This window comes from Suillus subalutaceus (assembly GCF_016647625.1).
Source record: "Suillus subalutaceus strain FC151 chromosome Unknown DFJ58scaffold_143, whole genome shotgun sequence".
NCBI classification, from domain to species: Eukaryota; Fungi; Basidiomycota; class Agaricomycetes; order Boletales; family Suillaceae; genus Suillus; species Suillus subalutaceus.
Window position 1 is genome coordinate 47,312 of NW_024540392.1, and position 20,491 is coordinate 67,802.

At 49.0% G+C, this 20,491-nt stretch overlaps 7 protein-coding genes across 7 annotated transcripts; 2 read left to right on the plus strand and 5 right to left on the minus strand.

The window, feature by feature from the left end:
- Position 1: 1 nt before the first annotated feature.
- DFJ58DRAFT_104231 (P-loop containing nucleoside triphosphate hydrolase protein) lies at positions 2 to 3,196 on the minus strand. The gene is made up of 13 exons (XM_041378626.1): positions 3,083 to 3,196; positions 2,720 to 3,032; positions 2,641 to 2,665; positions 2,139 to 2,583; positions 1,969 to 2,091; positions 1,788 to 1,918; positions 1,481 to 1,740; positions 1,347 to 1,428; positions 1,122 to 1,301; positions 806 to 1,071; positions 649 to 752; positions 503 to 599; positions 2 to 449 (listed from the first exon to the last, which is right to left on the minus strand). The coding sequence occupies exons 2-13, from the start codon at positions 2,977 to 2,979 to the stop codon at positions 344 to 346; spliced, it is 2,079 nt and encodes a 692-aa protein (XP_041238702.1). The 5' UTR covers positions 2,980 to 3,032; positions 3,083 to 3,196; the 3' UTR covers positions 2 to 343.
- Positions 3,197 to 7,767: 4,571 nt separating this feature from the next.
- On the minus strand, positions 7,768 to 8,547 carry DFJ58DRAFT_689530 (uncharacterized protein). Its single transcript, XM_041383368.1, has 2 exons — positions 8,248 to 8,547; positions 7,768 to 8,197 (listed from the first exon to the last, which is right to left on the minus strand). Exons 1-2 carry the CDS (start codon positions 8,451 to 8,453, stop codon positions 7,804 to 7,806), a joined length of 600 nt encoding a protein of 199 aa, XP_041238703.1. The 5' UTR covers positions 8,454 to 8,547; the 3' UTR covers positions 7,768 to 7,803.
- A 48-nt stretch (positions 8,548 to 8,595) lies between these two features.
- Positions 8,596 to 10,085, plus strand: DFJ58DRAFT_104362 (kinase-like domain-containing protein). Its single transcript, XM_041378627.1, has 3 exons — positions 8,596 to 8,998; positions 9,057 to 9,816; positions 9,871 to 10,085. The coding sequence occupies exons 1-3, from the start codon at positions 8,729 to 8,731 to the stop codon at positions 9,942 to 9,944; spliced, it is 1,104 nt and encodes a 367-aa protein (XP_041238704.1). The 5' UTR covers positions 8,596 to 8,728; the 3' UTR covers positions 9,945 to 10,085.
- A 154-nt stretch (positions 10,086 to 10,239) lies between these two features.
- Positions 10,240 to 11,332, minus strand: DFJ58DRAFT_718516 (p21-C-terminal region-binding protein-domain-containing protein; the record flags this gene model as incomplete). Its single annotated transcript, XM_041384487.1, has 5 exons — positions 10,240 to 10,404; positions 10,455 to 10,661; positions 10,725 to 10,934; positions 10,986 to 11,222; positions 11,276 to 11,332. 5 exons carry the CDS (start codon positions 11,330 to 11,332, stop codon positions 10,240 to 10,242), a joined length of 876 nt encoding a protein of 291 aa, XP_041238705.1.
- A 24-nt stretch (positions 11,333 to 11,356) lies between these two features.
- Positions 11,357 to 15,164, minus strand: DFJ58DRAFT_811836 (vacuolar protein sorting-associated protein 35). The gene is made up of 13 exons (XM_041391508.1): positions 14,964 to 15,164; positions 14,781 to 14,877; positions 14,414 to 14,720; positions 14,069 to 14,360; positions 13,528 to 13,995; positions 13,328 to 13,477; positions 12,872 to 13,234; positions 12,703 to 12,822; positions 12,220 to 12,656; positions 12,176 to 12,191; positions 11,963 to 12,112; positions 11,564 to 11,909; positions 11,357 to 11,492 (listed from the first exon to the last, which is right to left on the minus strand). Exons 1-12 carry the CDS (start codon positions 15,069 to 15,071, stop codon positions 11,655 to 11,657), a joined length of 2,763 nt encoding a protein of 920 aa, XP_041238706.1. The 5' UTR covers positions 15,072 to 15,164; the 3' UTR covers positions 11,357 to 11,492; positions 11,564 to 11,654.
- Positions 15,165 to 15,206: 42 nt separating this feature from the next.
- Positions 15,207 to 17,129, minus strand: DFJ58DRAFT_811839 (uncharacterized protein). Its single transcript, XM_041391509.1, is given in 5 exon segments — positions 15,207 to 16,035; positions 16,297 to 16,374; positions 16,423 to 16,536; positions 16,556 to 16,649; positions 16,704 to 17,129. The coding sequence occupies 5 exon segments, from the start codon at positions 16,752 to 16,754 to the stop codon at positions 15,263 to 15,265; spliced, it is 1,110 nt and encodes a 369-aa protein (XP_041238707.1). The 5' UTR covers positions 16,755 to 17,129; the 3' UTR covers positions 15,207 to 15,262.
- Positions 17,130 to 17,439: 310 nt separating this feature from the next.
- DFJ58DRAFT_718518 (uncharacterized protein) lies at positions 17,440 to 19,948 on the plus strand (the record flags this gene model as incomplete). The annotated part of the gene is made up of 4 exons (XM_041384488.1): positions 17,440 to 19,303; positions 19,351 to 19,707; positions 19,730 to 19,880; positions 19,930 to 19,948. 4 exons carry the CDS (start codon positions 17,440 to 17,442, stop codon positions 19,946 to 19,948), a joined length of 2,391 nt encoding a protein of 796 aa, XP_041238708.1.
- Between the last annotated feature and the right edge of the window lie 543 nt (positions 19,949 to 20,491).

The window sequence follows — 20,491 nt, forward strand, 5'->3', positions numbered from 1 at the left end:
AACAGACTTAGAATTCAAATGGGTAATGAACTGTCCAAACTAAAATGTGATATTCGGGGGGGTGGGGGGAAGGATCAACTACCCTAACAGTAGATCAATGAATTTATATACTGCAGGGTAACAAGTCATAAGTAATCTAAAGGAAACAGAGAGAAAATAATTGAACGCAGGAAAGATGGTGAGATGTTGCCACGCCGTCATTCTGGATCAAAAGCGAAATACGAGCCTCTCATCAATGATTTGTCGTGCATCGCTTTCTTCCTGGACAATGTACCATGGGCATTAGGGCCCAGAAAGACTCAAACTCACGAAATGAAACGACTGCATTGCTATTTCCGGGTCGTTAAATGTAAGGTCTCGCTTGTAGATTCCAATTGGTGGCATATGATCCTCCTTTCTTCATCAGTTCGTCGTGTGTACCCTCTTCCTGAACAGATTCGTCGAGATACCTGTAATGGCCACGTCAGCGCAAGCTTTGGTGTTCGACGAGCCTAAAAATCACAATATAAGGTCCGCATGTCGGGTGAGGTTCCCAAACCGGTGAGTAGAAAATATCAGGGTCTTTTCGCCCCTCCACTGTTGTAGAGTATCGAAGAGATCTAATTCCAATAAGAATATTAAACTTGGCAAAGAAACAGGAAAGCGCACCGTATTCAGCCTTAGGGTCCAGGGCGGCACTCGGCTCATCAAATAACATCAGACCAACGGAAGAGTCTGACCCAGAGATAAATGAGCGCATGAATGTGCGAGAGCTAGTCGAAAATTCAGCACACATCGCCTGGAAGGTCGAGACGTGATCTCATACACTGCAAGCCGCTGCATCTGCCCACCGCTGAGGCCCGAAATGGCGACATGGCGATCCCCAGTGCTATCCGTAGAGGAGGGGTCGATAAAATCTCCATGGGCTATCGGATCCATGACGTGGTTTTCAACGGAGTGTTTGATGTAGGTGTTGAATCCGCCAGGGAGGTCGTCGATGAACTCTTCTGCGCTGGCGAGACGGGCGGCTTCGCGGACCTTGTCACCATCATTTGCGAGTGTAGGGTTTCCAAGCGCAATGTTCTCATATATCTGAGCGCGAGTTAGGTATGTTGCCTCCAGGGTATGTGGGGAGGCCTCACCGAGAGGGGGAAATGTGTGTAGTCTTGGAAGAGGATGGACATGGCATCGCGGAGGTCGCCCAGTTTGAGTGTTCTGATGTCGCGATTGTCGATGAAAATGGTTCCTTCTGTTGGGTCATAAATGCGGGAGACGAGTTTCAAGATTGTGCTCTTTCCAGAACCGTTCGTCCCGACAATGACCTGCAATCAACACTTAGAGAACGTCACCACTGTGAGGTTACCTACGCAAAGTTGACCAGCTCCAATTTTGAATGATACATCTCGGAGAGCATATTTCTCTGTACCAGGGTACCGGAACGAAACATTCCTGACATACATGCTTCAAAAATGCAAGTATAGAGCAACGAAAACAAATCAACCTGAACTCAACAGGAATACCACTCCCGAGAGACTGCATGTTCTCTGGGAACGACTCCCTGCCATCCACTACCTTATTCTGCACATTTTTGATCTCATATAGCGCGCGCACATCGGCAAGCTGCGCCACCAAAGTGCCACTTTGGTAGGGCGAGAAGTTATCGAAAACCAACGAACTAGAGGTACGATCGATAAGGAAGAGTGATGCCAAGGCGAGGGGCAACGTCATTGGGTTTTGAATGACGCGCAGGATCAAGATGATCTGGTTGATTCGGTCAGCTTTATCAAATTCATGTCAATCACGAGTACCTGAGGCAGCTCATGCATCACACCGTGGAGAATAGACATAAAACCCATACGTTGCTTCATAAAATGCAATCTATGCAAGTCAAAGAAGTCACCTGCATCATCACCGACGCTCTGAGCCAATTCGTGATATTCTAGGATCGGGATGCGTCAAAGTGGAGTCCAACAAGGTATGTTGACATACGTTTGGTAATATATTCGCCGAGGTTGCCTGCGACAAGCTCTTTCCGGTGTGACAGAGCATCGCAGAGGCCCCTCAGGCCTCGCATCCGAATATAATCTTTGTTAGTCGTGTTTGCGCCCCAAACTACGTGTGGCTCAGATGGATGTTCATAACATCGATCATTGACCTACCTGAAGGTCTGACCACTGATTTTTGTGTGCTATACCACCGGAATATAGATCGTGAGGAACCGAGAATCATCAGGAGGAAGCCATCCTGTTGCTCCCGTAGGATTGTAAACAGAACCGATAACTGAATGACCACACTGATAACTGTCGTTGCTAACTTCGTCAATGCCTGGATAGCTTTCAAAGCTATGCTACTGCTCGTAGAGGACAACGCGGACGCGAACTGCCTCTGGACGTCCGAATCTTCATAAGTAGGCAGGTCGAGGCGCACCACTTCGTGCAATACGCGCTCAGCATAGAATCGTTTAATGGAAATATGCATGGGAGTAACTATGATGCTTCGGGCGTAATGGAGAAGGCGCGTCGTGACTTGGCATGTAAGGTGTACTACCGCAACATGAATGAGAATCGTTGTGTTCACAGTATGTGTCTCCATTGCGGTCTCTACCTAGGTGCAAAATAAGTGAGCGACGAACAATGTAGGTGGAAGAAAATAGAAGATTACCAGACGGAGAAGTTGTCCAGAATACCTGCGCAAAATCTATGATGTGCAGACAGACGCCCAGAGCAAGGTCGTGACTTACCATAGGGAAATGGCGGGTATAAGGGAAGATAAGACTTCTACAACAAAGAATGCTGATAGAAGGAGCCAACTTCGTCTGATGCTGAGTATATCCCTTAACATTTGCACTACGTGGGGTATGCTCTCGATTATCTTGCCACATGTCTCCCTTATTGATGAGCCTGGTATGTAATATTCAGCCCGGCGTTCCTCGTAGAGATCCCATACACCAATGCGGGTGTGCTTGAAACGGCGAGTATCCCGTGGGTCGATAGTTGGCATCTGTATCCTTTCCGATGGTGGTGGAAGAATGATAAGAAATTCGGAGTTGGGTTCTATATACATATCAGAATCAGGCTGGCGTTACATAGCCGGTGTCTGGTACCTTGTTGTCAATGTCAACGTCATAGTCCGTAACGCGCGTAAGTTAAGCGAAGTTGGGCAGATGTTGAACAGAGTCCCATGGGGTCCAAACTCTTTTCGCTCAGGGTTTGAAGTTGTTCGAAGGAACCGAGAAAGGTCCGAATGATAACAGGTTACCATGTATACCATACTTATACCCACAGTGCTTATCGTCCGTGCTCAACATCATCGCGCTCACCACAATGACAGAAGAAGTAGAGCAGCCCACCATTCCAATCACCAAACCTGTTCACACGTTTGAAGATTATGAGAATACTGACATCGTACTCGCACTTGCAGTCTTCCCTGATAGACGACATATAGTGACGGGCTCAGCGGGCAGGATGATTCGTCTGTGGGACTTGAAGGATCGCACTGTGACGAAGAAGATGGAGGGACACCGCGGCCGAGTTCGGGCACTGGCAGTAGCAGCATCAAAAGACAGACAACTGATCGCCAGCGCTGGCAACGGAGAGGTCATTGTTTGGGACAGAGACACTGGCAAATCTCTCACCCCTGCTATAAAAGCCCACTCCGAATACATGTACATCCGTTCGCTGGATTTCTCGCCAGACGGCACGATGTTGGCGACTGGTTCAATGGATCATACGACGAAGTTGTGGAACACGGAGACGTGGCACCTACAAGGTCATCCAATCGAGTGTAATTCAGCAGTCTACAGCGTTCGGTATTCACCATCAGGCGAACTACTTGCCATCGCAACAAAATCTGATATCCAAATTTGGAATCCAGGGACAAGAGATTGCATAGCAAACCTCAAGGATCACATGCACAAATTCTATTTAGGCAGCAGCTTGCCGCTCGCCTGGATGCCTGATGGCATGCGGCTTCTCTCAGGCGGGTGTAAATCAGATCCAACCATACGGGTATGGGATATACCCACTAGGCAGCAGGTGGGCGATCCATGGAAAGGCCACGACCACGACATCAACGCCATTGCCGTGAATTCCGATGGTACTCTGGTCGCCTCCGCGTCGACAGACCGTCATGTTCGCCTCTGGCGGCTCTGGGATCGAAAAAACCATCGCCATATTCAGGCACTCTGACTTGGTGCGCTGCATCGCATTCTCCGTGGATGGCAATCGCATCCTTAGCGGAGGTGACGACAATAAGATCTCAGAGTGGCTCGTACCCGAGCACGCATTGTGTGATATCAAGGTGTGTGTCTACTCTGGACTCATATAACTTGATGTGACCTTCTCCACTTAGATGCTCACTATAAATCCAATAGCACGCAATGCATGTATAGCTGAGGACTTGTCTAAAGCTGAAGAGCTGCTAACACGAGAGATCGACGCTGTTGCCAACAACCACAGCTCCTATGCCAATCGCTCATTTGTTATGGCACGAAAGGGTAACTGGGATCACGCCCTTCATGATGCTTCCAAGGTTTGATAGACTGACCTATGATGGCCCCTTACCGAAAGCTAATTTTGATCGTAACATAGTCCGTCGACATCCAACCCTCGCTCACAGGCTACATCTCTAAGGGTATCGCTCTCTGCTGGAAAAAGCAAGTGTGGAGCGCAATCAGAGCATTTGACCTCGCATCCATGTTCACGAACGGCGATTTAAAGATCAATCATTTACTTCTCTTGATCAAGGCAAGTGAAATCTATCTTACATATACCGTGCTCATTATTTTTTCAGGCTGTCGCACTTTTCAATGCAGATCATCACGAGGAGGCATTTCTAGAGATCCAAGAGCTGGCTAGAGCTTGTCCGCACGCCGATACACATGCGTGTTTGATTGTGGAAGTAAGTATCATATGATTAACCAAGCTTAGGTCCGTATATTGACAATGGATTTTTTGAACTTCGCACACCAGGCATATCTACGTGTTCAGCTTGGAATGCGTGCCTTGGATGGTGCGCGTTATAACGAAGCTGCCGATTACTTCGCCGCCGCTGTCAACGCCAGCAGTTCCTCATCTAAATTAGCCATTCATTCCAAATACGAGGACTTTGTGGTGGTACGTTGTTATGATAAGATCGAATCTTTTTTCTCATGCTCGACCAATCTATGCAGCTCTTCGGGTGGAACCTCAAGTTTTTGTGGCAAACCGCAAATCAGAATCGGTGCCATGCACTCTTGCAGGCACGTAGACTTGGAGAAGCCCTCGAAGCATACCAATACATGATGGATAATAGTGACGAAAGTACAAAAACCAGCTGGCTTGATTGGTCCAATAGCAAGTTTTTCTGTAATATCACTCAGGCTACAATTCTCACCCACATTCCACGCAGCTTTCAAGCAACAATGCAGTGCCCTCTATGCTGTCAACGGAGACATCGCGTTCAGCGCGAGAGATTACGACAAAGCTATTACCTCATACTCGGCGGCGATTGACCTGACCCCCGCAAGCGATACTCTCTTTGTAAAATGCAGCAAGGCAAAGTTGGAAAAAGAGCTATGGGAGGACGCCCTTCTCGGTGCGCAAAAAGTGCAAGAATATCTCTTGTTTATTAGTTGATGCTCATTTGTGCGATACACAGGTAATTGAACTCGACCCTTCGTCGTATGTTGGATACGAGTTGAAATATACAGCACTTTATGGAGCACAACACTATGATGCAGCCATCGAGGCCTTTGAAATCATGCTCTCCAAGTTGGGCACCGCTCCCGAACCGGAAATACGGAGTAAGTGCCAAATAGCATACCCGTGAACAAGCTCAACTTTTTATCCAGAGCTGCGCCAACTGTATTTTGATCGATCAGAAGCACAACGTGCTATTCGAAAAGTTATTGACGCTCAACTCGAAAATGCACCGCTTCGCCTACTCAATACCACAACTGGGCTCTTATGCGATCGAGATGCACAGATAAACACCTTCAGCAGGAGCCCGGAGTACAACAAGTTCTTGTTATCAACAATGAAGCATGCAGAACTTCGAACAGAACCCATCAAAGAAGGGGTGGGGAAGTACTTCCGTTGTGTCATGCTATCGCATAGGTGGGAAGGGAAAGAACCGATGCTGCACGAAATCAAGGACAGGAACGTATACAAGTTGGATCCAGTTGGAACTGTTGTGAAGTTGCAGAAGTTCTGCGAAGTCGTCCGTAATGCGGGGTATTACTGGGCATGGATGGATACATGCTGCATCGACAAGCATAGCAATGCTGAACTCCACGAATCCCTCAATTCCATGTTCGTCTGGTATCGCCATTCAGCGCTCACGATTGTCTACCTCTCGGATGTTCCGCCTTTGTCCAAGTCTGGCGCACTGGCAAAAAGTGAATGGAACAAGCGAGGATGGACAGTTCAAGAGTTCCTGGCTCCCAAAGTCATTCTCTTTTATCAGCAGGATTGGACCCTATATCTTGACGACCACTCGTCCAACCACAAAAAGTCCGCTGCGATCATGGAGGAGTTGGGGGATGCGACGGGCATAGATCCACAGGCCCTCGTCGACTTCTATCCAGACATGAGAAGCGCCCGAGATAAACTCAGATGGGCATCGACCCGTGCTACCACGCGGCAGGAAGATATCGCATACTCGTTATTTGGTATCTTCGGCGTCCGCCTGTCTGTTGATTATGGCGAGAAGAAGCAACATGCGCTCGGGCGGCTCTTGCAAGAGATCGTGGCTCAGTCGGGTGACATTGGTGTCCTTGATTGGGTTGGGACGTCATCGGAGTTTAATAGTTGTCTCCCAGCTGACATCGCCTCATACCAAGGCCCACCATGCGAGCTGTCACCTCTTTCTGAAGATGAAATTCGCACTTTGATTTCCTCACTGCGAAATACTGTAGCTGTGGGTTCCGCTTCGGAGTTTTACACCCTACTTAGCGAACAGCCCCCTCCTCGTTTTGCGCAGCGCCGGCTGCACCTACCCTGCATGGTATTCCCTGTCACAGAAGTCGGACTCAGACAGGGCCATGCTCAAGACGAACAGTCATACGTTACGTATGAAATCAAGGCAGATGGGCTGCATGATCTCTCGATCAAAACGAGGGAGAGGCTCAGTCAGTTTTCGTCAGCACGACCCATCCGTCGGAAGAAAGTCTGGCTTGTCCGCCCGTGGAATCCCCGTCTCCTCGAGCTGCCTGAATTGGCAGATGAAACGCAGAGTGTTGAAGATGCGTTCGTTCCTCAGTCTACTTCACAGGATCTGCCCGACGGGTTCCTTGGAGAAAATGAGACCGTTGGCCAGGGCTCTCAATCACGAGCGTTGCGATTGATTGTTCGCCTTGGGCAGCAATTCAATGCGTTGTTGCTAGAAGAACAACACGGTGGAAGATATAAGAGAATCGCGTCGGATGGCGATCTCATTACACAAGTCAGAGACACGTCTTCTATTCCGAACATGATTGTCAAGCAACTAGAGATATTGTAATTGTATGATACTATGGGTTATGTCATATTCGTTACGGTCCTCCACATATCCTAGTTAGTACAACCAGATGCATCAGTGAAACCTCGGATTCATTTTCTGCCATTATACCACTTTCCCCGCCTTCGCGCTGGTGCCAAGGCGTGATAACTCGATCTTTCTGAAAATTTTCAAAGGTACAAAAGAGAGAAAATACGGCTTTTGAGTCTTAAATTCAAATGGCGTATACGCGTACAAGTAGCTATATACAAAGTAAAATCAAAATGCAATGTCGAGGGTGTGATGATCAGCATATTTGGCCTTATGCGCACAGTAGGGTTTGCCGAAAACGCGTGGGTATAGGGTGTACTACCTGCAGGTGTGCACTAAGATTATTAAAAAACAAAATGTAACTATGACCTCGAACACCTCCTCAGCATTGGCATCAACATCGGGCAAGAGCAGATGAGAACGAGAACGAACGAGAGTCTGGAGTTGGCAGATGAGAGCAAGCAGTGAGAGCAGATAAGAACGACTCGTGTCTTCACAATCAAATATATTCCGAACAATCACCCAATGAGGGAAAAGAATGGCGGCATTACACATTTCCAGGTGGCTGAAATACATCCCCGAGTCTCTTGCCAGCTCTATGAGCTGTGCTGCTGGCACAAGCATCAACCGTCCAGCCGTGTCTAATCCAAATGACTCTGCATTGCATAGCTGGGCGTTTGAATACGGAAAAATTAGATGATTGGAGGGTAAACTAGGAGACCGGGTGAGACCAATCTAAAGCACGTCAATCGAGGAGCGCACCTTTCGAATTCCCTCGTCCTCTGGATGGAACGGATACACTCCGTCCGGGCTTCATGTGGATGATGACAGGAAACAGGAGGGGGATGTGGAGCTCGACAATGAGTGACTAGGACTGGTGACATGTGAGCGTAGAATCCTAGATGCGGCCAAATGAAATATTCATAGAAGTCAACCAAGGTTAGTTTTCTCTTTTTCAGAATGAGCATATTTCACGTTCTATCACGATCCGTCTCGTCCGACAAGGTTTCGCAAATTATTCTCACGTCTGACCACCGTCGGCCACGCTCCATCACTTGTAAGTTTTGGCTGGTATTTAGTAAGAATCGAGCACGCCACATCAATTGAAAGGACCGGTCAATGTTTGAAGTTTACTGCTGTTGACACATAGCCCTAGTAGGAAATCTCCTAACTCTCGCATTGCATCGACTCAGAATGTGGACAAGATCACTCTGTCAGTTTTTGTCCCTTCACTGTTTACCTGATGTCACAGCCCTCCGAGTTCGAATCTTTTCCAGACTTCTCGCAGCTGCTCAATGAACCTCCACCTTGCTTTCGTCAGAACCTGAACGTGACCCGTTTCCAACTACCTGGTGTGGCTTCATCGGCCGTGATGCCTGTGGTTTTATTTCCACGTTTCAACCCTCCTCTTCGACCTCCTCCACGTCAATTTTCCTACCGCAGATGGTTCACCTGGGTCTTTCGTACCGGCGATAATTCTATACCGTCACCTTTCGATGTTGATAGAGAACAGGTATTTGTCTTTCGTGGGAGCTGCTTATCTTGGGTTTGTCGTCTGAATGGACCTTTAGTGCTATTCCTTACATGCAGCCACCGACATGGAATCCCCTCGGTTTTCCTATGAGGAAATCTTCATGTTAATACGATCAGCACCGTCATATCCGTCTGAGATCATGGTATACAAGATTACCGCTGACACCATCGTCAAAGTGCACGTGTCCGCCGATGAAGTCGTTACAGAAGCGCTCAACTTGAGCATGATAAAGACTATGACCACTATTCCTGTTCCTGAGGTGATAGAAGTAGTTGTCAATACAAAAAATGCCGTGCACTACTTGGTCATGGAGTACCTCGACGGTCAGACGCTAGACAGTTGTTGGAATAGTCTTACACTCTTCTCCAAGCTTCGCATTGCCTGGATCCTGCGCAGTTACGTTGCTCAGCTTCGCCGTCTGCGGAGAACTGTTCCAGGGACTCTCGATGGTACCTCGTGCACGGGACCACTCTTCACCGATTATGGCGCTGGCCCATTCGTATCTTACGATCATTTGACGGCATGGTTTAACCACAAGCTTGACGTATCTCAGCGGATGAAGAAAGCGCCTCTTGATGCTCCCCGATTCGACAACTTCTCGCCGGTGGTCTTCACACACCAGGACTTGTGTCCCAGGAACATTTTGTTGGGGCGCGACGGCAAATTGTATGTGCTGGATTGGCATAAATCTGGGTTTTACCCTGCTTGGTTTGAGTACGCCGGCATGGTCCCTGACTACCACCTCAAGTCACCATTATGGGATCTTCTGGTTCCTTGGATCTCACACACTGTTTCTAGTGAGTCATTTCCGGCCAGAGCCATCGTAAGACTAAATTGGCCTTCCACCTTAGTTCGTACACGAAAGCGCATAGCTGAGTACAAGAGAAACATTGGGTGGGCACTCACGATAGGCGCTCTCATGTAGTACTTGATATGAGCACTACGAAGTGGGAAGGATCAATATCAAGTACTACCATGAACAAAAATGAGTAAAACGGCTCAGTACTGTACTTTCTTACTTCTGGCCATAGGACGTGGATAGGTTTTAGCGGTGACAAGGAGGGTGTCTATAGCAAGGATGTCGAGGTCTAAACGCTGATCATGCGCGTCTTCTTCGGTGCCCTACGGGCACTGGGGGGTGAGATGCATGTCAACGGAGGATACGAAAAAATGTATATGTAGTGACGTAGAACCAATCTTTTGATATCACTGAGTCTGGTTTACACATTTCCAGGTGGCTGAAATACATCCCCGAGTACTCTTGCCAGCTCTGTGAGCTGCGCTGCTGGGACAAGCATCAACCGTCCAGCCGTGTCCAATCCAAAAGACTCCGCATTGCGTGGCTGGGCATTCGAATACGGAAAAATCACATGATGAGAGGCAAACTAGGAGACCGGGTGAGACCAATCTAAAGCACGTCAATCGAGGGGCACACCTTTCGAATTTCCTCGTCCTCTGGGTGGAACGGATACACACCATCCGGGCTCCTGTCGTTCGTTTCGCTATTCGAGTTTTGAGATTTCTGTCTTTTTGACGCTTTCCCTGATTGTTGTTGGGCGATCGTCATCGCTTCCTCCTCTTCTGGAGTAAGCTTGTATACACGCGATATGAAAATCAGGTGGGTGAAATTGAAAGGTTCGTTCTGGGAGGGAGGACAACAAGGCCCACAGTTCATTTAGGAACTTTCTAAGAACCGGCGACTCACCTCTTCAACTGCATCCTTGAGCTCATCCACGAGCATACGGTACATGGGAGGAATCACCGGCACAGGCATGTTGATCAGCCTTTCGCATAGAACGAGTCCTACTTGACACTGCGGATCACGCAGTATCGTCGATAGTGATTGGTGGAATGCATCGTCTCCCTTCGATTTTGCCAGAATGTACTCTACGAGCGACTTTATAGACACGTTGTCCTGAAAGTAGTCCTTGTTTGAAATACGCCTGATAAAATAGACGATACGCACGTTGTGCACGCCGATATTTAAAACGCTCAAGAACGCGTATGGGCTGCTCTCCTCTCCATCAGTCTTGATCGTGGTTCCTATATCAGGCTGCGAAAGCACCAAGTCCGCAAGAGCGTGCGTGCTGAGACCCTCAGCGTCCACACCAAAGAGCTGATCGAGAAGACGCTTGATGGCATGGTAGTCGTTCGTTGCATTGAAGCTAAAAAAGTCGAAATCGACATCGATGAACGTCGGAGTCTACTGAGAGCTGGTCATTATATATTATCACGCGAAGCCTCATGGAATCATACGTCTTCTGAGTCACTGTCGGAATCTTCGTGGTTGGCTTGATTTTTGCGTTTTGACATGATGGCAATATGGACTCTGGAGTATGGAAAGTCAAGTTTATCGTGTTACGTAAGACGTCGTTTATCGTTTATCGCAAAATCGTTCAAATGTCCATCTCAAAGGCGCCCACGAAAGTAAAAGGTATCATATACAAATCCACGATGCTTCAAGTCAACAGCACTAGAAGCAGTCGTCATAAGTACACTAACTAAAAACGACAACAACAGCAAGTTAGAACAAAGCATACTCACGAGTAGTAACCAAAGTCAACGTTCAACCTGGCATTAAGATAAGTAAGTACCGCGACGTACAAACGAACCACATCAGTGAAACACGCAGCCGCTACCGCGTGATGCCCATCTTTAGGAATGCCCCCACTACCTCGACTTCATCCCATTGTCCTGGGTTTTCCGCCGTTTTCTTCGCGTGGATGTACGCCAGGGTATTGCGGAAGTGTCGAGTGATCACTTCGGGCGTCGCGACGCCCTCTATTCTTTGTGAGGGGTGGAGATATGAGGAAGATGAGGATGGCGATGTGATCGTGTCAATGGAGGAGGCGATGAGTTCAACAAGTGATACTATAAATTTAGGTGCGATCTGATTCAAAACGTGAATAAAATGATGTTGCTGCTGAAACGGCGAGTACTCACTGCAGGCGCGCCCCGGTCGAAATAATACAAATATTGATCAAGCGTGTCGCAGTAAAGCTGGACGGTAACTATCTCCTCCGTAGCAGAATTTGCTATGCGTAGTGATTTCTGGAGGCATTCCAGTACACGTTTACTGTCCTGATGCGGGTACTAGACGTCACCTATCAGTCATCGCATCTAAGTAAGGATTGAAAGTTACGAACCGCTTTTAACACCTTCACCATCCTCTCTAGGGGGGGAAAGCAGCCTTCTCAGACTCCTTTACAGCAGGTCCATCAACCTCACCCTCCTCTAACACAGGCTCTTGCCACCACAGATGACTAGCGGCATGTACCGCCGTCGCCTGATGCTGTTTTTTCAACAACCTCGCACCATGCAACGCAGCCTTCGTTATTAGTGTATCATACCCATCGATATTAAATACCCTCGCGCCTTGAAGAGTGCCGATGATAAGGGTGATAGCAGCAAGCTGTGCTCTGCTTTCTGAGATACTGTCTTCGTATACCGAGAAAGCTTGCACGTAGAAATCGTAGGCGAGGTCTTCGAACCCAGAGCCGCATTCTGATGCGATCTGTGCTGCGAGAAGGAATAACCTCAGTGCGAGTGCTGGGGCGTCGACCTGGGTGGCAAGGATGGAGGTGCACTGTCGAGCGAATTTGAGTATCGTGTTGACCTTGTCTTGCCAGCCTTCCTCCTACGAATGGTAAGCAGTAGAACAGAAAAACGACAAGACGACATACAAGATGTTCACAGTTTTTATACCGTCTACATAACTTAATGCTGGAAGTGATAAGTGCAGGGAACGTATAGCGCATCCGCTCGCCACCAGCTTCGAGATGTTTTCGAGCCATTTGTAACAGCTGCGCAGCACGTCAGTCCAGGAAATACCCCCGCAGAGAAGATTCGCACATCAAATTGGATATCCAGCGAATCCGCGCGGAACAGATGCACCATTCGTGCAACCCAACCTTGTTCTTCTGCTAGATCCTCCCTTTCGGTATGATACGGTCCCTGTCTCCTGATTTCCTTGGCTCCAGCGCTACCCTGCGGTGCAGCAGAATCAGTCTGATCCTTGATCAAAACATGACAAAGCTCCAAGACCCCATCCACATCCTCCGGCGCCTCAATAATCGTTTCGTTCTTGAGTACGCTCGAAATCACGGAATTGGCGATTGACCGTCTTGTCGAGAATAGTTGCTGGGAGAGCAGGGGAACGTAGTGGGGAATTGCGAGGACTGTGAGGACAGACTGATAGGAATTTATAGGTGCTACCTAGGAGAGCAGCGAGGTTTGCAGCTGTCTGCGGTGCATGGAGGTCAGGGCTAGAGAGCTTGATTAGTGCGAGCTGGCATGAAGACACGTAACATGCCTTTCTGAGAACTCCTTGATTTTTTCATGCGCAAAGCCAAGGATTTGGTCCACGTATTCTAGCCTATCGGGATAACAGCTTAGCGATAGGTTGGTGAGGGATACAAGCAGTGCGGTGATATCCTGTATCGACAAGTCCGGTCGCGCCTTCGAAAGACGAATGAGGATCACACACGGTAGCATAGATTGAAACTCACTTTGATAAGCTCCACTACTTGTTTCCAAAACACCTCAAACAACTGGACGTTCTGTGGAACACCTCTGAATTTCCGAACAGGCGATCCGTCATGCTCCTCAGCCGAAACGCCATTCGTAGCCGTAGTAGTAGCCGTTCCCGCACCAACCTCCATCTCAGCCATGCTTTTCTCCGTATCAGCAACAGCACTATCCCAAGCATCCTCCGCCGAGGTCGGTACAGCAGCAGCACCATTCTCCCTTACCCGAGCCTTCTGAACTTTCACCTTATCCGCAAGTCTCCGAGCAGCAGCTTCTTCCTGGCGTTTTGTCTCCTCAGGGTCTTCGTTCTCAGCCTCGCGAGCAGCATATGCAGCTAGCCGGTCGATAAGCGCAATCACAATCAGCTTGATGTTCACCTTTGGATGAAGTTGGGCTGTAGCTGATAGGAACGGGCCGAGGGTATGTAAATGGAATTCGTCCGTGAATACCTATTTGATGGTCAGTCAGCAAGGTCTTCCATGATGATGCCCCCCAATCAATCCATCAATCCATCACCCGTACCTGAATAACAACCTCCATCAAATACTCCTGCGCGATCACATCTTTACAATTAACGACTTGTTCCAATATAGCAGGGAGGATGCTGTGTCTGTACATCTCTAGGTCAACGCCATCGAGTTGGGAGAGCCGGACGAGGTTAGTGCCGACGAGGATGCGGAGGTCGCGCCGCTCCATCTCGCGTTTTTCACGGTCGCGAGAGTGGCCTTGGTGTTGGAGGCGTACCCAGAGTTTGTTCATTTCGATAAAGTTGGTTAGGACGAAGGAGATGGAGTCTTGGAGGTTTCCTATGGGTCTGTGGGGATGTTAGTATCGTTTTTTTGGTGTTGGGATGGGATGGGGACGGACCCTGGATCGACGCCGATTGGGAGATGGTCTCGAGTCTGCCCGCTTAGGTAGTGCCTTAAGAAGAGCCCTCGTATGGGGTGTAACACCCCACGAGACATTTCCATCATATCCTTCATGATCTCCTTTACCGGGGCATCCGGGATAGACATGTACACAGCGCCGACAGTGATCATGAGATACAACCTCGGTACGATGTTCCCGGCATATTGAACGAGTTCGTAGAGGTCTGCGAGGTGGTGTCGGGATTGGGTGTGTGCATCGTAGAGATAGTTGGAGAGGTGTCTTAGGGCGTCGAATACTGCCATGTCTGCGTTCAAAAATTCAGGATTAGAAGAAGGGGAAGAGGGAAGGGAATAAGTGTGCGCACAGAGTTCGTAGTATTGCTTTGGGGATAAGGATGACGTCCGGAGTTCTGCTAGCATCAAGCTAGCGCTTTTCAGCGCGTCCATTATATCATCGTTATCCTGTTCGTTGTACCAATGTTATGTTAGTGAATTATGACGTGTAGGCGTTGAAGGGAAATTATGCTTATGCTGCGCAGGAAACTCACCAAATGTCGCTTCATCTGACCGACTTGGATTTTGACGGTGCTGAGGGACTCGCTGAGGAGCTTTCCTTCCTCTACTACTACTGTCGTCATCGTCGTCGTCGTCGCCATTGCTCCGTTCGACGGGTTGGAGAATATGTTTAACTGACTGCCGTCTGTACCCGCCGAGTGGGTTTCCACTTCAGAGGTTCAGGATGACATAAGCCATGTCTATCATGACGAGGCCTTGATCAACGCTTCGCGAACTATGTCACAATTTTAATATTATTAAATTGAAGTAAGTATTCCTCCTCGTGGCTTATTCACACAGAACGTGGTGTATCGATCTTACACAAAACAGCCTCGATCAACGCATCCAGATCCGTGTCACCTGCACCACTTTCCTCCTTCCCAATTCTTTCCACAACCGCAGCCGCACCCATCCACGCCGGTACCCCACCCTTACGCTTCTTCCAATACGCCGTAAAAAGCTTTATTTCAGATCTCCACTTCCTCCCCTTCCTATGCGCGCTCAAACTAACCAACATCGCAGCGTACGAAAGGCGATACAATACCTTGAGCTCCTCGTCGCTCGCACCAAGCCGTGTGAGCTGGTTATTTAATACGAGATCCTGATGTTCCATGCGCAAGCTAAGCCAGTCTTCGATGAGACTATGGCTCGAATCAGCTAGTAGGAGCGCAAGTTCGGTTGCTACGTTTACGAATACAGGCCCTAGGCCTCCATAGGCTGCGTTCATCTCTTCGCGGTAGTACGTGCGTAGGACTTTACTCGGACGTGGCCATTGGACGCATTTTTCTTCGAGTGTGCCGGGGTTGAGACCGAGGATGAAGGGGTGTGGCTCGAAGCCTTTGTTGCGCGCTAGGATACCGTGTGCGAGGCAGACGGGTTGGCCGTCGTGCCCTGAAGATGTGAGGGGGGAAGATCGGAGGAGGCGTTGGGGGACTGCGAGGATGCCGCGGCTGACGCGGGGGGTGAACCCGATGTGGAAACCCCAGAGGAGGGAAGCAGATTTTTCAGGGTGGATGGGGGCGTATAGACCTGTTTTGTCGTCTGGGACGAGAGTTTTTTTGGTATCTTTGATTTTTCATCTGGCTGCTTTTCTGTTACGAGACGCTTTTTGGCTTTGAGGATGTCTGTGACGTCATCGATGATGATATTGGATTTGAAGATGGGAAGATGGATGTCCACGGGGTGTCGTCTCATGACTGGAATATTTTTGCTCAGGATGGGCTAGGGATCATTGCCTTCTATGAGGGGCACTAGAGATGCGTGTATTCCTGTGCGGCTCGGGCCAGTCCATGCTGCCCAACGATTAGAGCAACTAGTGTCGATTACGCCATGCATAGCGGGATACGGCCAGAGATGATGCGCTTGCTAGTAATATGATTAATCCAAGTGAATCGTCGTTATTGCCTAAACGAATATTTAATGTACGGCATGAGAGTGGTAACAGGCGCTTACCGACAAGGAATGATAGAACCATGCAGCCAAAGGAAGCGACGAGAGCGAGGGCTATGGCTGCCCACCAGAGATGTTCCCTTCTGGCCAAACTGAACCTGATTGTCCATGAACCTTCTCTCTCGGATATTTTGACGAGAGTTGTGATAGCGCCTTGAAGTAGAGATACGGCTAGAGCAATAGCAGTTGCAGCTCAGAAGATCTGGTCGCGTTTGCTCATGAGAAATGGACTAGCGGTGGTTAGCACGAATTGAACATGTGGATGTTGTACAGCAGCTGCGTACGTAATTGCAACATTGATGATGATAAGAGGGGTGTCTGGTGATCATGCACATGATTCGGGCCGGGATGACTTGCAAGCCGCGATTGTTTAATGAGGCACTAAAGGTGTAACGAGGCTAGTGAGCGCTGCAAGGTGTGCCGTACGTGCACTGGTCATCGATAAGGATGGGTGCCGAGTACGAATGGGGGGGATGGGCGCCGATCTAGCGGTGTCAGGAAAGGATAGTACTTATACGGTTGTCACCCTGAATGACATGCACTGTGTACGGAGCCGGTCAACGTGCGACGAGGAGCATAAATGTATACGCAGTCGGCGACGGCAACGTGATGACCTGTGGCATATAAAACTCACGCGAGAGACCAAAAAGGAGAGGCGGTAAGATAAGAATTGACACGTGGGCTTGAATTGACCGAGCGGGTAAACGAATGGTTACAAGCTATGTTACCTGCTTTTGAATTCTTCGACTGTATCGCCAGTACGTATTGTTTTGTTCTATTTGGTTTCTGTCCTGTTGTTGGTCGTCGCGGTATTCGTTGTCCGTCGTTTCGAACTCATCCTTTTTTTTTGAAAGGAGGGGGGTCCTCGTGTTACTGACTTTTCTTTGCTTCTTTAATCTTGTGAGTTTTGGGTTTTTATCGCGCTTTTTTTCATCTGAACCTGTATTCAAGAATTTCTGCTGTTGCAGTTTGCCCATGGCCGTTCTCGCACCACAAGATTGGCACCCACCTCGCGATACAATGGATCCACGTCCTCAATCAAACGAACAACAGTCTAACATACCAATCCAACCTTATCCATACCCAGTTCAACAGCCTCATGGCGCTTGGACTCCAAGTCCAAATGCTCAACCCTTTTACCCTTCTTACTACCAACAACAGCAACAGCAACAGCAACAGCAACAACAACAACAGCAACAACAACAGCAACAACCTCATCTTCAGCAACAAAACCCTTATTTCGATCCTCAAGCAAATGCTCAACTAGCTCAGTGGGCATATCAGCAGATGATGTATTCTCAACAACAACAAATCCATCCTCATCAACGTCCCCAACCAGCTGACTACTTTAACCCCACCCAGTTATTCTCCCCTTTTCCAAGTGGAACACCCCCTCCTCATGCTCATCATCAGAATTTTCCCCCTCCTCCTCAACCCCAACGCTCCATATCATCAGATGCAGCTCAATATAATGGCTTTCATCCATATCGCCGTCCAAATAATAATACCCGTCCACAAGAAATTCAGGAATGGCGTGCTCAACCTCCATATCCACGCGGTGAAGCCTCCGCTTCTACAACTTCTGTCAATTCTTCTTCCTCTCACGGCGGAGCATCACGCCAACGTACAACAAGTCAGGGTCAAGTTCCATCTCGTCCAAGGATCCCAGCAACAACAACAACAGAAAATCCACGCCCTCGTACAGGTAGCGGTTCATCCACTAAATCTCCCCATCCACACCACCGCACAACTTCTTCCTCTTCTACAAATTCTTCAGCTCCACGTCCTTCCGTAGCTACTGCATCCTCTAGGAGTTCCACCTCCACAGCCACGACTCCGGCAACCGCTTCATCTTCTTCCCATGCTCGTCCCGCCCGGCCGTCCCCACTCAGTCAAGGCACATACACGGCTGCGGAAAAGCGCATGTCACGTGATGACTCCGATCTAGCCGCTATCCTTGAAGGCACTTCCATCGGTGGAAAAACAGGCGGCATCAAAGGCAGACTCCGTCGTGCACTCAGTCTCAATGCTGCGCAAGCATTGCAAGAAGAGGAAGAACCTTCCTCTGCTGGTGGAAGCACATCCAAAGATCCTCCCCCAGCCCTCCCTGATGCTGATGCCGCCAGCACCGCCACAGTTCAGACCAAGAAAAAAGGTCGGGCGGCGTCCTTGTTCAACTCTCGCCTCAACGCGAGCACCGACAACATCTCTCTTTCATCCACAATGTCCTCTGCTTCCGTCGTGATCCGCAAGATCGGCTCCATCGGAAAACTCGCAAGGCGGAACAGCCTCGCAGGAATAACTTCCCTCTTCAAAGACAAGAACAAGTCTTCTGAAGGTTCTGAGGACAACGGCAAGAAGAAAAAGAAAAAAGAAAAGGACCCAAAAGGCGATGTCGTAGCTCCTGCTCTTTCGCACGCTGTTGCCGAACTTGATCGTGGAGAATGGAGCGGTCCGGAGATGAATGGGTTGAGTCCTGCTGCTAAACTCGCCCGGCAGGTTACCCTCAAGAGTAATGCCGAGGCTGCTGCAAAGGCTCGTGTAGAACCAGTACAGCCTCAGGCAAATGGGACCCATGTCCCTCCTGCGTGGGAGAAGAATACTACTACGAGGGCTGGTGAGTCGAGTGCCAGGGTGAATGAGGATGGAACGAGGGTGTTGGTCGAAGAGGAAGATGAGAGTGATGATGGACACGCGTATGTACCACAGCCTGGACAGAATTTCATATCGGACGGCTGGGACGACGATGAAGTCTGGGATGAGGATGGGGAAGAGGACGTTACCATTCGTGTAGCGGGCGAAGACGAGGAGGTCGTCGCTTGGGCCACCAATATCAGGCGCAGCGTTGAGCGTCACAGGACGCCTGCAAAGGGCATTCTTAAAGGTGCGTGTCAAATAGTTCGGGCACTGTTTACGCTCATCTTTTTCTAGGCGCTGATAATTACTCGCAAGAGGTGTATAATGGCGAGAGCGTGGCGAATCCGGCTATCCGCGTACGCTCGAATTCATATAATTCGCATCCGGCGCAGTCATCCGAGCTGAGTCCACTCGCTCGGATACCCTCTCCCGATCCAGACCATATCGATGGGCTGCATCGACACCCCTCGCATTCAAGCAACGCACCAGGTACGCCTCTCCGCACTAGATCGAACCCATCTAACGATCAAGCAGAGAAAGAAAAGAGCATGTTCACCCTCTCCAACTCATCCGCCCCAGCCCTATCCACGATCCCTACTACCCCACTGACGCTGGCGCATCGCTCAGCGACAAACGCCTGCCAAAAGGCTCGTGTTCGCAAATAATCTGTCAGTTTATGATACCTTTTCGTCGACTGTTTATGATCGTCGCAGCGAGCCTGCGACGTGGAGTCGATTGACGCCTGCATTGGCGCAGCGCATTAAAGAAGAGCTTAATTCGTACAAGATGGAGGAGATGGAAGTGCATGCTTGTAGCCGGATGCAGTGCGTTCTTTGTCTTTTTGACTGGTTGCGTGCTGATGAATGATTGCAGTACCCAATTTTTCATCTGAGCGATTTGTTGCGGTAGAGGTGCTTGCTCGGTTCGATTTTTGGCTCGCTTTTATCTTCTCTCGCTTCTCTCTTCTTTCTCCAATGCCTTTTGCCTACGTTTCGTTTCCTTACACAACCACTTCTATCCCCCCCTGATCTAAAAACTCAGCATGAAGAGCATTCGCATTTTTTACAAGCGGCTGCGCTGCACAAGTACAGTACCTCATTAAAGCTGTCGGATCACACCGTCCACGTGTTACTTGCACTCCAGTCTCCGTTCCACTTCACTTCACTTGTCTCTCTCATATACCCTCACGTGTAATACTATGCGCGCGCGCGGGCGTTGCCCACATCACAACCCACCACCCACAACCAAACTCACTCTTTTGCAAATAGCTCCTAGCTCTGCTACGTACGTACATTTGATATTTCTTTTTTTGGACGCTTTTTGAGTTGCGAGATTAGTGGCTTCCTTTTTTTATATACATGTCGCCATGCCATTGCCCAACAAATATGCTGACTTACATGTTTAGTATTTACATACATACCGCATTGCAGGCTCG

Excerpts from the sequence above, each read along its gene's own strand:
- DFJ58DRAFT_104231 (XM_041378626.1), bottom strand. The coding sequence starts at position 2,979 with ATGCCAACTATCGACCCACGGGATACTCGCCGTTTCAAGCACACCCGC. Across the intron at positions 600-648 it reads GGACCCTAAGGCTGAATACG|ATCTCTTCGATACTCTACAA; the intron begins GTGCGCTTTCCT and ends TATTGGAATTAG. Across the intron at positions 450-502 it reads CGACATGCGGACCTTATATT|GTATCTCGACGAATCTGTTC; the intron begins GTGATTTTTAGG and ends TGGCCATTACAG.
- DFJ58DRAFT_689530 (XM_041383368.1), bottom strand. The coding sequence starts at position 8,453 with ATGCTCATTCTGAAAAAGAGAAAACTAACCTTGGTTGACTTCTATGAA. Across the intron at positions 8,198-8,247 it reads AGGACGAGGGAATTCGAAAG|TTTACCCTCCAATCATCTAA; the intron begins GTGCGCTCCTCG and ends CCGGTCTCCTAG.
- DFJ58DRAFT_104362 (XM_041378627.1), top strand. The coding sequence starts at position 8,729 with ATGTCACAGCCCTCCGAGTTCGAATCTTTTCCAGACTTCTCGCAGCTG. Across the intron at positions 8,999-9,056 it reads TCGATGTTGATAGAGAACAG|TGCTATTCCTTACATGCAGC; the intron begins GTATTTGTCTTT and ends ATGGACCTTTAG. Across the intron at positions 9,817-9,870 it reads GATCTCACACACTGTTTCTA|TTCGTACACGAAAGCGCATA; the intron begins GTGAGTCATTTC and ends CTTCCACCTTAG.
- DFJ58DRAFT_811836 (XM_041391508.1), bottom strand. The coding sequence starts at position 15,071 with ATGGCGACGACGACGACGATGACGACAGTAGTAGTAGAGGAAGGAAAG. Across the intron at positions 14,361-14,413 it reads CCAATCGGCGTCGATCCAGG|ACCCATAGGAAACCTCCAAG; the intron begins GTCCGTCCCCAT and ends ACATCCCCACAG. Across the intron at positions 13,235-13,327 it reads AGGAGTTCTCAGAAAGGCAT|GTAGCACCTATAAATTCCTA; the intron begins GTTACGTGTCTT and ends CTGCTCTCCTAG.
- DFJ58DRAFT_811839 (XM_041391509.1), bottom strand. The coding sequence starts at position 16,754 with ATGTGCATGATCACCAGACACCCCTCTTATCATCATCAATGTTGCAAT. Across the intron at positions 16,650-16,703 it reads ATCATCAATGTTGCAATTAC|TCCATTTCTCATGAGCAAAC; the intron begins GTACGCAGCTGC and ends AACCACCGCTAG. Across the intron at positions 16,375-16,422 it reads GGTTCTATCATTCCTTGTCG|GCAATAACGACGATTCACTT; the intron begins GTAAGCGCCTGT and ends ATATTCGTTTAG.